General features: G+C 36.5%; 1 protein-coding gene across 2 annotated transcripts; it reads right to left on the bottom strand.

Moving 5' to 3' along the window:
- Positions 1-6: 6 nt before the first annotated feature.
- LOC144639744 (coiled-coil domain-containing protein 81-like) lies at positions 7-14,536 on the bottom strand. Of its 2 annotated transcripts, none has more exons than XM_078499043.1 (14): positions 14,389-14,536; positions 12,877-13,518; positions 12,696-12,757; positions 12,276-12,432; positions 11,279-11,535; positions 10,345-10,424; positions 9,237-9,454; positions 4,421-4,709; positions 3,574-3,748; positions 3,341-3,415; positions 2,552-2,584; positions 1,838-1,921; positions 1,619-1,704; positions 7-941 (listed from the first exon to the last, which is right to left on the bottom strand). In XM_078499043.1, exons 2-14 carry the CDS (start codon positions 12,953-12,955, stop codon positions 812-814), a joined length of 1,725 nt encoding a protein of 574 aa, XP_078355169.1. In that variant the 5' UTR covers positions 12,956-13,518; positions 14,389-14,536; the 3' UTR covers positions 7-811. The 2 variants fall into 2 exon arrangements, with proteins under 2 accessions (XP_078355169.1, XP_078355170.1); XM_078499044.1 differs by lacking the exon at positions 14,389-14,536 and adding an exon at positions 13,633-13,937.
- Between the last annotated feature and the right edge of the window lie 69 nt (positions 14,537-14,605).

Here is a 14,605-nt window from a genome sequence, read left to right as displayed (position 1 = left end):
GTATTTTCACATGGTCGTTAATGCGTCCTTTCAATACATGAACATTCTCTCTTTCGTTTTCAAGCTTAATAGTCTAGCTCTGTCTGTCTGTCCGCCTGCCTGCCTGCCTTTCTGTCTGTCTGTCTGTCTGTCTGTCTGTCTGTCTGCCTGTCTACCTGTCTGTCTGTCTGTCTGTATTCCTAGCTACCTGCCTACAAGTCTATCAGTCTGTCAAACTGCCTGTTTCTGTCTATTTGCTCAGTTTAGCATGTACTATGTATAATGTAATGTAACCGCTCTAGTTTACTCAAAACTAGAAATCAGCAATTGAAGACTAACAAAATACCAGATTTTCCATCCTTGGTATATACGGTAAATACCCACGATTATTCCTTAGTCATTTAATACGGTGGCCATAGTTTCCTCTTAACCAAACCTACACTGACACAAAACATTGCTACTTTTTTTGAATCCAGAAGTATCAGTAGTGTTGCTAATGTTATCGTTCGGCCGGTTTGTTCAGTTAGTGTCGGAATTACTAGTTGTAACCTCAGCCGAAAGTTTTTTTTTCTCAGAAGCACAAGTCAAGTTGTCAAAACGTCAATCACAAAGAAGTCTGACTCAAGACCACCATCAGTAATCACCTGGTCCCAGTTGTTCGAAGGGTGGATAGCGCTATCCACCGAATAAATCGCTATCCAGTGGATAGCGTAGTATGTTTTGTCAACACTTATCCGCTGGATAGCGATTTATGCGGTGGATAGTGTTATCCAGCTTTTCAACAACCGAGGCCAGAAGGATAACACCAGTGAGAAAACTACAAGAAACACTATTAAAATAAAACATACAAACAAAACAAGAACATTGTAGCTATTGATTTCACCTGTGCATCCAGCGCCTTTCGATAGGCATCACTGCCCATTTTCTTCTCTCTCAAGAACTGTTCCCGTTGCATAGCCAAACTGAAATGGCAGAGTAAAAAATCAGCACCCTTCATATTTAATCTATACACGCACATGAAGTTCGCCATAGCAAAAGCCAGTAAAATGAAACGTTGCGCGAGTTTTGAACGTTAACCCTTGCATTCTTGAGTCAAAGATAGAGTCACGAGTCACGTAATGTGGTTGTGACTTTCAGTCTGTGGATAAAACCTTAGTGTGTGGTTATTCATCATGCACTTTTTACATACTGCTGTTTTACACTGTAATTGTGTTGTACAAGCTGGTTTTAATTTTTGTAAGCTGGTGGATGAAAGCCACAGTACTTTCTAGAAAGCTAGCATGCAACCTTTCATTAAAATGTATCGCAAGCATTACGCTGCAGCGGTCTCTTCTTTATAACTTTTCCCAAGTAGACATCTGTACTTTGGCTGTCTTACTGTCTGACTACTCCAATTCTTTGCAAATTGACCAATAGCGTTTAAGTATTAAAAAGATAAATTAGTTAAAAGAGATCACAAATTTATTGCTGCTATTGTTTAGCAAATACTTAGATCGATAATTTGATAGAAATTTATTGCTAGCATCCATGTTTGCAATCGTCAATTTGCACAGGCGGCCTTGATTTGAGTAGTCACACTGTAAAACTGATTACAGTAGAAGGGGTAATAAGACTATTCCAAAACCCATCGTTAACTTACTCTTCTGCCAGTTGCACCTGCTCCAGTCTTTCAAGAAATTCCTGTTCTTTTTTCAGCTTAGAAAGTTTGTCATGTTTTGTAAGAACCTGGAAGGAAATCAGATATCTTGTGATCAGTCAAAAAGAAGTACTAAATGAACACAGTTAAGCGGCTCACTTCAAAACAACATATATGGTAGTCTTTCACTGATTAAAAAATAAGGCACAAATTATGACTCACCTGACCACCCAAATCTTTTGAGTACTCATCTTGTTTTATATACCGAGGAGGGGTGAGAGGCCTGTTCTGGAATAAGTATGACCTCTGCAAATGGAAACAGTTTCACGTGATTACAGAAACAGTACACATAAATTATGTAACTACAATGCACATTACGTATTTGACATAGGCAATGTGTGTGTGTGTGTGTGTATTTTATTTATTTATTTATTTATTTTGGAAACACAAGGTCAGGGCTTTCAAAAAGACCCAGCACATGCCAGAGCTCTGCAGAGTTTCTGTCTTGAATCTTAGACTAAACTTCATGTGGCTCCACATAAAGGGTAGATGTTTTGCTTTCTGATGGGTGCTCCACAAGGGCAGCCATTTACTTCAAATTTTACTGAAAGAGCTGCGAGGTGTTCGTAAACAGGGTTCAAAAATTTATTTGGACCAACAATTCATGGACTTTCAAAGGAGTTAATCTGATTTTTCAAGGACAAATTACTGAAAACTTGAATATGCTATTTTGCATTACAAATATCATACATGTTTAATTTGGTAGTGAAATTCAAGAGTGAGACTAAATTATGATTTAATATTGAAAAATAGGGACTTTCAAGCAACATTTTTTACAAAGGGCTTAAAAGGCGTCTATATAACTTAATATACAGTAGCTTACAACTTATACAGATTTGTGTGGTAAGATCCAGAAATTATCACAGTTATACTTACACAGAATTCTGTTGGTCTTGTGCTAAGTTTATCCTGGAAACCACAAAATAAGACATGTATCAATACTAATCTTTGGTTAATGCTGCCTACATAGAGCAGTTTTCAATTGAGTGTCGTAAAACCAAAACCAAAGTAATCACTCTGGCCAATCACAAAGAACACAGACAATCCAGTTAACCAATCAAGACTCGAAGCAAATACATGTAGCTGGCACGAAGCGCGGGAAAACGTGCGCGAGCGAGTCGTGATTGGTTTTGGTTTGAGAAAGTGGCTGAGAAAGTGGCGCGAGATTTTTTTAGCCAATCAGTAAGCGTAGTAATGCAAAACCAAAGCAAACGCAATTAACTTTCGACACTCAAGTGAAAACCGCTCTAATATCAAAATGAATGCAAAAAGAGACAATGTCCAACAACTTCAACTACAATCTTGGATGAAACAAGTTGAGAGAAACATTTCACACATTTTTTACAAATGTCGTGACTTGTAAGCTGCATGTTAAAAATAATTATGTTATCCCCCTCTAGATCTCCCCCTACTCAATGTTGTTTTATGGGGTTTGCAGTTCACCCTGTTTGCTTTCATAACACAAAACATTGACAACATTAACATGGGGAAGGTGGGGGTGGGAAAAATGAGCTGTACATGTGGTACCAAAATTAGTGACAATTAGCCGCAAGTGTCTCAACATTTTTGTCCATGATTGTAGCTAAAAAACTATGATGTAAAAATGTTCTGTATATTATACTTTATACAATGTACAATAAATCTGGAATAAATATAAGGTAATACCTTTACTGCTTCAGATACACCAAGATTAAAGGCAGCCACCTTCTGATTATAACAACGGTTGTTAAAGTTCTTGGTCTGCAATAAAACAGCAAAAAGAAGTTAACTAAGAAAACAAGAGAAAATATTGGACTAAGTAACCAACTTCTTCACAGGATCAACACTATACTTTTAACCAATCAACTCTGCCTCCCATCCATAAGCAAAATAATACCAGGAAGAGTTGTTCTGCAAACCTGTTCCTTAAGAATTGCCTCTGTGTCCTTCTGTTGTTGGTACTGCTGAAGAAGGCGGTCCTCCTCAAGTTCTCGCTGACGGCGCTCCTCAGCAAAGTAAATAGGTACATTTTTCTGAGACCGCTGGTGGCAGAGGTAACACAATTCTTGTCCTGCTCTGTCACTATGACAACACCTGCAGTGATCCAAAAGTTCAAAAGTTAAATAATATGGCACCAGAAATACTTAAATGCTTTCCTATTATGAATAAATTAAACCCCCACCTTGAGAATTTTTCGTAATTTTGAAAAGGGGATTTACTTTATGATTTTCAAACATTCAGTAGCTGTTCATTTATCACTTGAGGAAATTTTGTTATGTTAACTATGTGCCAATGCTTTTTGATATTTTTTTGATGCCAATAGCATTTAGCTTGATTTTGTATCAATTTCCACTATTTTCTGACTTTCTAAAAAATAGTGAAATCCAAGATAGGGGGTCTGCTGACGTCATATGATGTCACAGCCAACAAAAATTGTCACCTGGTAGTATAGGGTAAGCTTAGGGCTTCATACTTAATGCAAAATAATTTCACTGTGCATTAATAGAACAAAAACCTTAGGGGTGGGTTAATTCCATCAACCTTTCCCCCTCCCCTGTACCATGGTGGGGGTATGAATTTGCGTGGATGTCCAAGGGTAAATAGAGCAACATTTTTATTCACTTTAAACCGCATATTAGTTCATGTCTTCTGATAGGGAAGGGGAAGTCGCATTTCGGCTTATGAAAATTAACATAATATTGAAGACACATTTTAGCATAAAGCTAAAAACAACCCTGTGAACTGACCGCTGCTCTAGATCTGTACCTTAGTCTAGATGGAGAGATAGGAGACTGAAGAGCGTCTCTTGCTTGTTCACCAGGGGATTGCTCACGTCTGGTTGCATCTTGTGTGGGACTTCTGCCTTTCTTACCAACTGTAGATCCTCTGATACCTCTAGGAGGACCAGCTGCCTTGAATGGACTCTTGGGTGGGGTCGGAGGTGGTGTCAAGACAGGTTCTGAAACATTGTATATCACACCAGTAGCTTTGGCAGTTTGAAGAGGAGTACGAGGACCACTGGCAGGTGAAAGCCTTGATGGACTCCTTGGAAGAGCTGCAAATTTGTCAAAATTTTGAAATTGTTATGAATAGCATTTTAGGAAATTATAGGAAATTAACGATACATGTTATTAACGCGAATTTCAAAAATTCACATTAATTTTATGTATGTTAACTTTTTCACTATAAGCATTTGACCAGAACTTTTCCTAAATCCTAAAATATTCACGTAAATTTTATTATGCGTAAATTTTGTTCGCATTGTTAAAATGCCTCGTTATATTCCTATTATAAGGTAACCAGAGATAACATAAATGGTTCTCAATTCATACGTGTGCACATGGCAATTGGTAAGAGTTTTTTATATTTACCGGTAATTAATATTATTACATTAGAGTCTTCCGATGACCATAAAATAACTCCTACTTCTTTATAAACTTTCGTCTTATTTACTTAAAATAGAAAGGTGCAGGATGTATCTGCACTTATGTTGAATTACATAAACAAAGTAACAAGGTTATAAGGTTAAAGTTTCTTTATGGGTTTCGTAGTACAGAATGGAGCCATTTCTAATCAAAATTAACTAAAGTATGCCACTTGCAGTACTGTGAATATTCCCTAACTAATAAAAAAAAGTTAGTTGCAAACAAGCTTCAGTAGTTCAGAGTATCTCTCATGTATTGGTTTGGTTACTAAAAATTCAAGTATTTTTTATGGTACAATTCTACTTATTGACTAATTTCACTTACAGGTGTAACAAATACACAAAATAATATCTGAACGTGTATGTTGTTGAATTAACCACTCTATAAAATTATATAATTTCAAATAAAGTTGAAAAAAGTCTTACTTATCAAATAGTGATATTTTTGTTGCGACGAAGTACCCTGTTGCTTGCGTGTCAAAAATCTAACTTGCTTTAAATTCTTTGTAAACTGTGGAAATGTTTTAATTCCAATAATTAGAGCTTGCTTTTGTGGTAAAACAGGAAAGGATGATTTGTGACTAAAGCAGACAGAAGCCATGATGACAAACCATCCTTTGAGATCTGAAGTTAGTTACAATACAACTGAAAACAGTGAATTAATGTCGAGGAAGTTGAACAAAACTTAAACATTTTGTTGCTATGCAATACAGGGGCATCACGTGACTTTCCCAAGATGTATCGTTAAGTGGATAGTAATTGCTGAATTGAAAGCGATCTATTATTAAGGTTAGAATAAAGGTATGACCATCTTCAATTACAGTGTGAGTGTTATCATTAATAATTAACAAAATATGTCTACTTTGATCTTAATGCACCAGAAAAGCTAACAATTGTGACTACAATAGGGAATTTATTTTCTAATTAAAGTTTTAGTTCTCTCAAGATTGGAAGACCCAACAATGAAAATATTCTCTATTTATAAAATGATTGAACAGAAAATTACTAATTACTTTATATTCTGAATGTTTTGAGCATAAAACAAAATAATAACAGTTTGCAGTTCCTAAGATAACAAAAGAACTTACTGGCACATCAGCACTTTATTCATTATTCATTATTTAAGTACATGAAAAAAGGCTTCATGAATAAATTAGCATTTTCAATTATTCCAATAGATTACAAAAATTGAGCTGAGAGCTCAAGTTAGCACACATGGAACTAAATAACATTCACTATACTTAACCAAGGTTTGTTCTTAAAATTATTTTCTTGAGGTTCACAATATATTTATTTAGCACTATATGCAGACCAAACTCAAACTTTTGGCAAAAAAACATTAAAAAGCTTCTAAATTTATGTAAAAAATATTGAATTTCATATCTGACTACATACATGTACATAGCCTGACTACAGTACACCGTGTGCCTAGAAGAAGTAATTTGGGACAATTTCATGTTAATTTAGACTACTTCATGCTATCAGCGCGATATATACAGTATTTAGTTTAAAGACGAAAAAGTTTACTTGAAAGATTACACTCACTATTAAGTTTTGCTTTACACTTGTACTTGAGATTCTGCATTCAATCAATCCAATATCAATGCAATGTGAAATGATACCTCAAAACCACAGACAATATGGATGATCTAAAATTATGTCAATGGGTTAAATTCTGAGACCAGCTAGCAATCTTACTTTCTTTAACCCTAGAGTTAATTAAATGCATATATTGTTATCTGTTTTCTCTTTTAATTATAGTTATACTGTATCAACACACTGTCAGCAGACTGGTGATTAGAATTTAAAAAAAATGTCAAGAAAAGCATTTTAATAATTGTGACTCGTGGTGTAACACCAGATCCTCAGAAATTTACACAAATATTTAAAAAGGAAATTAAAGGCTGAAACCAGAAATGATATTTCAAGATTGAATGATATGTGAAAGCTCGTTAACACAAACAGTTACATGTATGTTGTAAAATTTAGCAATGCTGGATAAGTTAAACTGTAACAAAAACAAAAATCAGCTTGATTATATTTGTTCTGGCTGGTGGCTTCCAGAAGGTGCAAACAAAATGTAATATTTTTGGACCAATATTTCTGTTACAAAACTTTTTTAGTCCTTATTTTGGACACTGATAATATTGTTGTGAGACTAAATTTGAATAAGGTTGACTGAAAAATTCATTGGATACCATCATTTTTCAAGCTGACTGCAAACCGAAAACAAAATAATTCTCAATCACTGTATACACAAATGTACATAATCATGACAGAAATTTTCTTGCTGGAAAACTACAGTAAATATGTAAGATACGTTTTTAAATATATATATAAAAAAAATTCCATCAACATATTACAGTACAAAATTTAACTTAGTTTCATAGTTCTAATTAGGAAAAATAACATTTGTTTAAAGTCCTGATCTCTATGCTCTAGCCCTCTAACCACTTGACCGACGTCCATTTATACTGTGTACTAACCTGCATTAAAATCTTCATTTTTGTGCTTATCAGCACCCACAGTTTCATGATTGCAGGTACTTGTTACAAAAGTATTATACCTGCTATATTTGCTTGTGTAATGATCTTTGGAGGGATGCTCTAATAAGTTATAAATTCTTGAAAATGTACTCATTGTGCTGTTGTAAGCATTAGGTTTAGGCTTTTTTGAGTAGGCCATCATTGATAGTTAATCAAAAAATACTACCCGACATGTAAGAACTACTCCCTTCTTACACTGTATGAAGTGCCAATGTAAAGAAGATGTAGCAACAATGTAGTTACCATGTACACTAAAACTCACAAGTGACTGATATGGTTGCCATGAGATAAAGTCAATTAAATATTGATAACTTTACTGACTTCAGGATTAAAATAATAATTAGCTAAAGCTTTAAAATTAAACACCACCTAAGAGTACAGAGTGACAGTGTAATTCAAATCAGCTGGAGAGCACATAAACATTGAATTTTTGATAAAACTACAAACTGAACTTTATTGACTTCATGTTGAGAATGCTATGCAATTCTGCATATTGACCTTAAAGACTTGTCAGCAGGATGTAGTAGCCTTTGTTCTTTGTTGTGTTAAATTAGACAGAATTGGCAGCCTGGTCTTGAATAGCTTGGTACATTAGTGGAAGATTGGCAGAGACAATGCTGTTTTAAAAATAACTTTAATTTTTAAAGTGGCATCACTTATTAAGTCAGAAAAAAAGTAACAAAAAAGACAACTAAAATCAACTAATCTCCAGGGAAATGAGACCTGCAGTGACTACCAATAAAAACAGTTTTCTCCAAAAGTGTGACCATCCAAAAACTCGCAACAGGTGATCCTGAAAATCCTTACCATGAATTTAAATGAAAATGATTGAATAAAATGGAACTGTAACAACATGTAAAATTGTAATAAAAAAAACAATAAACTGCTCATCAGCTTAGTGAGACAATACAAGTGAAAATGAGTGACTATGGAAAACTTACAGTCATAACTTTTTTTATTAAAATTAGACATTTGCAAACAATAAATGGATCAGCTAGATTAGCTCACAAATTATTTAACTATGCGGTCTTAAACATAATTGAACAGCGGTCTACCTATGAAAATTCAATATGGCGTCACAAAAAACAAAGCGTCGAAGGCATATTTTGCTGTTTATATAATATTCGCTAATTTCAATGTTGTAATCGACTGCCTTGAAAGGTACTTGTGCACAATTTTAATATAATTGTCAGATCTCGGTGAAATTTGCACTGTTTATTTGTGAAATGTACAGGAAACTGTGTATAAATACCTGGCGCGGACAAGACATTTTTCACAAAATTATAGCCGTTCAAAGTTGAGGCACATATAAAAATAATTAGAATGCTCTCTCTCCAGAAATAAATGCCACCATACCCCGGGTATTTCTAGATATGTGCACATTTTAACCCTTAATCAGCTCCAGCCTGCGATATACTTAGCAATTCGCACATAAGGTGTGAAAATTGGCACCTCCGATATACATTTTCTGAAAGCCTATTATCTATACAATTAGGCTATGTAATTTTTTTTGGAAAAAATCACTATTATCAATTTTTAAAATGGACATGGTTTGAATGTTTCTACTTCCTTAACTAATTTAAATATTTCCACTTGAAATAATTTAACTCACCATCCTCTTCCATGGGTAGGTCAGGCTCTCCTAGCAGTGGTTCAACAACAGGTATTAACCCAGCCTCTGCTTGTTCTTGAGGTCTTTCTTTATCAGGAGTTGTAACCTCTTCTCTTGCCACTTCAGCCTGATTGGGTTCCTCATCCTGCTCTGTGATGGTAGGCATTCCTTCTTTGCCAAGACTTTTGCTTGGGCTTCCACCTTCCCCTGGAGAAATTCTAAAGGACAATAATGAAAAATTTTGCTAATCTTAAGGACATCCACGCAAATTGTTTATGTGCATCCTTACTGCGCACGTAATTCATGTCGCAACATCACACCACCATCATACACGAGCGCGCGCACTGAGAAAACCTTCTAAACACATATAGGGTAGGTAGCTGCTGAGCTAACTTCACTTGTAGTTTCCTCTCTTAGATGATCGGTGACCCCCACTTTTTTCGGGGTATAGAACCTTTTATAATAAATCTCTACCGATTGACAAAAAATGGGCCAAATTTGAATGCTGGAAGTACGTTGTTTTTTATTTTCTCTTCTCACACGCAATCAAATTAGTCACATTTTGCAGTCTTGAATGTGGGCAAATACAGCTCTTAAAGACAAGATTTACCTTAAGGGACCTCAAAAGCAAAACATTTTTGTTCAATAGACCCACTTGAATAAGCTGAGATGAAGAAAGTTGGCCTGCATTGATTCATTTAAAATATTTGTCGTCAGAAGTCACTGAGGTCATATTGAGTGACAAAGTCAAATTTATCCAAATAAGCGCCTTCTTTTAGATATCGTATCTCGGAAACGAATTAGGTGACCCCCAGTTTTTTTTACATTTCTGACGTGAGTAACTCGTAAACTAGAAGTGGTGAAAGTTTAAGAAAAATTGCAATGTTAGAAGATTTTCGCACGAACGTCCTTAAAATAAAAATATAATATTTGGTCGAAAATTTTTGAATATCAAGTTCAATATCTATGCTTTCCTTCAGCTTTCCAAAATCAAAAAGGCTTAATAATATATGTCAGTGGTGGGTCTGTTTAAAATTTATCAACTTTTATTTTAATTTAATTGGTTGTTAATATAATTTTAATATAAACATTGCAATGTTTTACATACCTTGGTAAGATTAGAGTGTTACTAGTATGTGGCCGTGGACTTACAGGTTCTGACAAAACAGAGTCTGCAGTTCCAGGTCGCTGCAAGTTTAAAATATTTACAATGTAAATAAGCTGCTGCATAATTATGCTCTCCAAGAAGATACGCATTGTGGCAGACTGGCTAATGCTCTGTATGCACTCTGTCCAGGAGCATAAATTCTGATCGGGTCTTGTATAGCTTAAAGTTACTTAATTTTTTTTATCCAGAGATTGCAGAAGCAAGTGGCTTATCCATGGTGGTGCTTAACTGCAGTTTCTGTAGCATGAAGTGGCTCATTTTTATTATTACTCCCACAAGATCTAAATGGGTTACTACAACCCCCAGCACTTTGTCAGTTTACCTACAGTTAGCCATTACCCACTTAAATTGATTTTATTGTGAAAAAGGCACAACCACAATAACCCTGACCAGGGCTCAAACCGAGGCGGTCTGATCCTGTGTCCAGCACACTAGCCATTTGCTCCCCACGCCTCTGACAAAGGATGGTTTTGGTCACTGGCCTCAAACTGTGAATTTACCTTAAGGCTCTCTGAGCTAATTAGGCAATACGTATCCAGATGCAGTGTGTTTGTTTAAGACTTAAATGAAAGTTTAATTATCCTGGCTAAGGCATATACAGTTTCTCACACACCACTGAAAGCCCAGGCCCAAGCAGTGTGTGAGAAAAACATTTTCCACGTATTTTGTTCCACTCAGCCAGAAGAAAACACTGTACACGAATATTTGTCCTAATGTATCAGTCAAATCCAAGAGAAATGATCCCCCTTCTCTCTGCATACCCCAGGCATTTGATTTGAGGTAAGCTCTCTCGGATTTGACTGATACATAAGGAATGCAGTTCATGCATAAGTTAATCTAATTCTGCAGTATATTAGCACATAGAGGTACTTACATTAGACAATGCATGAACCAAGCTACCAGAGCCATCCATACTCCTTAAGAACTCTTTGTAGAACTTCATTTTCACTTTGGACTCCCTAATTGACAACCGTCCAATCCCAGCAAAGTGAAACTCAACATTTCTTTTTGCTTGTACAGATCTGCTCAGAGCCTGGAGGACTTCTTTCACGCAACTTTCTACAGTGTCTCTGTTAAACGGAGTCTCATTTGAAAGCGCAGCGAAATTAAGCTGTACAACTGGAATTTGACCTACAAAGAAAAATTATATTTACAAAACAATGTTGCCTTAAGAGCATAAAAGATTATTCTTTAGTTATGTACCTGACTACATAACCTCTCCTATATGCTGCTGACTTAGCCAGTTTCTAAGGCAATTTCAAGTAGGTGATGGAGAATGAGGTTGGAAAAATGACATCTTGAAAAACATGCCAAGCAGATCAGAGAAAGCCATAAAGTGGTGTCAAATGGTTAATGTGAGACTTTGCAAAATGGCGAGGCATATCTTTTCTGCAAGCCCGAGACCTTTTTTATAATTTTAGCCTTGCAAAAGAAATCAAGACTCCGAGAAGGCGTCAAAGAAAAATTTTGAGACAACGATACCCCTGAAATTTTGCTAAAATTTTGTGAGACATGCATTTTTTGAAGGACCATTCACCACCCTTAATAAAGAATAAACATTAGGTCAGGATTCAGAAGTTCAGGTCAAAATAAGACTAACTGATCGTCTTGTAAAAATAGCAATGATATTGTTATAAGCTGGTACATATACTAGCTGTGTCTTTTGCTTGCAGTGACCAATGCAAGGCAATTCAAGAAGTAACAAAAAAATTTCCATAAAACACATCTGTGCTTAAACACATTCAACTTCCCTTATCAAGTTACTAATGACTTTCTAACTCAAGCTCAGCGGAACATTAATCACCTCGGTAACACCTGCAGTGCTCACAAAGAAATGAATAGAATAGTGGCTATTGTTATAATTAGTTTACCTGTAGTGTGATGTTTGGTGGAATTAAGAGCATGAGTCATCGCAAACTTCTCCGACAATATAAAAACCGGTCTCTGAATCTGAATGTATTTATTATTCCCAACATCCAGCTTTTTCTGCGAGTAGGTAAAGATACCAAGCCCTGGAACACACACCCCCTGTAGGAAAAGTTAAGACACTCAGTGAGTGTTTACCGCTTCACTTATAAACAATGAGATATTGGAATTTAAAACTTCAAACAAGACACCGAGGATCGTGTAAGTTGTACATGATCGCCGATAGTTATTTGATTAAAAAGATCTACAGTAGCGATAATAAAATTTTCCCGAGACATAAATAAACGCGCGAAGCTCGCGGTAGAAGAAACATTCCATTGCACGTGCGTGAAAAGAAATTTTAGAACACGATTGAATTCACTGACCTTTTGAAGCGCCATTTGTCTTTCGATGAATCTAGAGACGTTGTCCCACACATTCACTATATCTAGAACATCAAGGCACATTAAACAAATTAAAACGACTTAACAAAACAATATACACGAGAAAAGGCAACCGACAAGGACTCGACTATGTGTGAGTACTTGGGTTCTTTAATTAACTTACCTTCTTCGGTCAGCTTCGGTATCGCTGAAAACCGATTTTTCCTTGCCTCCGATACCAGTCCATACATTACCTCAGCCATTTCGGCCTAACTTCCCGACTTTTGTCACTAAAAGCGATAAGTTTTTATCTCAAAACATCTGCTTACCGGGAACAAACGCGCTTCGATAAGTGACTTCGATTGCGGTACATAATCGTTTCTATGACGACACACGGCGCACCGCAAAATGGCCAGCGGCAACAGTTTTACAGCCTAGTGCCAGGTTTCCTCGGTCTGTTCAGGAATCATTGGAATGTTGATAAAAACCGCGAGGAATCCAGCCGGAGGGAAATGGTAAAAAAAACTCTCTCCGTACGATAAAACGTCCGAAAAAAGCAAACAATACAAAAGACTGGAAAACAAAGCTTTATTCATTCTTTTTTACATAAAATTATTCAACATCCTCAATTAAAACATTTATTGCACAATTCTTATTTCAAATTCTTTCTACGAGAATTTAATAAGCGCCAGCACCGTTTGAGTTAGAAATGGTTCGTTTCTTACTCCTCATGTGGGAACACTCCGAAGGAAGTTGAATAGCCCTCTTTAAAACTTGAGCAGTAGCTTTGAATTCTACCGTGAATTTGATGCATCCTGCAGTCATTCTGGAAAAATACAAAAAAAAACAAAATCTAGGATTAACATCAGCTTTGAAATAATAATACCAGTGTCAGAGATTTTGCTTCCCGATCCTCCAAATCGAAGCGAAATACTAGTACCTGTTGTGAATTTGGAGCCATCGTCCCATCCTACTTTTCCTCTGCTATTTTTCTTAAACACCAGCCTGCGACACTTTTACTATCCATGCGGCGACCAGGCTCACGTTTGGGAAAACAAGAATGAGTCGGCGAGCGAGGGAGGCGGCAGGGAGCCAGCGAACTAGGCTTCGCTCGCGACTTTACAGGAAGCGCCCAACTGAGCTTCGGTCGAGGACTTGTTCTCGCCGCTTCGCCACTCGCGCGTGTATTCTCAAACGTGAGCCTGCTCGCAGGCTACAGGTATAGTGGCAGGTAAAACTGAAAAAAACAGCGCAACGTCCATTATATCAACAGACAGAATGAATAGACTAGCCAGGAAGAAAAGGCGGTCATAAAAGTGCATCTTGGAGCAGAAGAGATAAAGACCTCCTCTTGTAAGCTAATTCATCATTTTTGACATCAAAGACTTTATTAAACACTGTCAAAAAAGCACTGAAATAGGGATGGGTGGATTATTTTATCACTCCAGAAGGTAAGAGATAAACAAGCGTATGGAACATATTTCTTCTATCTGGTGCATTGTTAGGCTCGATTTCCAGCCGCTTTTTCGGGAAAATGAGCCCGCGGTCATCCTCCCCTCGGGGAGGAACGAAGACCGGATCCGAGAATACGGCGGAAATCGAGCCTAGCGCATTGTTAACCATTTAAAATCACTGTTTGTATACGCTACACAGTCGCTCAAAATTTCTTAGAAATAAACAATGCACAGTAACTGACCTTTGGACCAAAAAATTCAGAGGCATCTTCACCAGGCGATGGGGGGTCTACAGGACCAAGCCCCGAATAGCCTGTTGGAAGGTAAAAATACTTATGTAAGGAAAGATTCCATCTTTTAATGCTCTGGCCTTCATTAAAAGGAAAGTCATCTTTTTACTCCGAAAAAAAATTCCGAATAGGGCCGTCTTATATTGAATTGGAATCGCGGATGCATCGG

This window comes from Oculina patagonica, unplaced genomic scaffold, assembly GCF_052425735.1.
Source record: "Oculina patagonica isolate OP01 unplaced genomic scaffold, crgOcupat unplaced126, whole genome shotgun sequence".
Classification (NCBI taxonomy): Eukaryota; Metazoa; Cnidaria; class Anthozoa; order Scleractinia; family Oculinidae; genus Oculina; species Oculina patagonica.
Note: the sequence above shows the minus strand (reverse complement) of the source record. Positions and strands in the feature narration are given on the sequence as shown.

What these genes read in the sequence shown, in the direction of transcription:
- LOC144639744 (XM_078499043.1), bottom strand. Translation starts at nt 12,955, where the DNA reads ATGGCTGAGGTAATGTATGGACTGGTATCGGAGGCAAGGAAAAATCGG. An exon ending in AACACTCTAATCTTACCAAG is followed by an intron (nt 9,455 to 10,344) that starts GTATGTAAAACA and finishes ATTGTCCTTTAG; the next exon opens with AATTTCTCCAGGGGAAGGTG. An exon ending in CAGGTGCAACTGGCAGAAGA is followed by an intron (nt 942 to 1,618) that starts GTAAGTTAACGA and finishes CTGCCATTTCAG; the next exon opens with TTTGGCTATGCAACGGGAAC.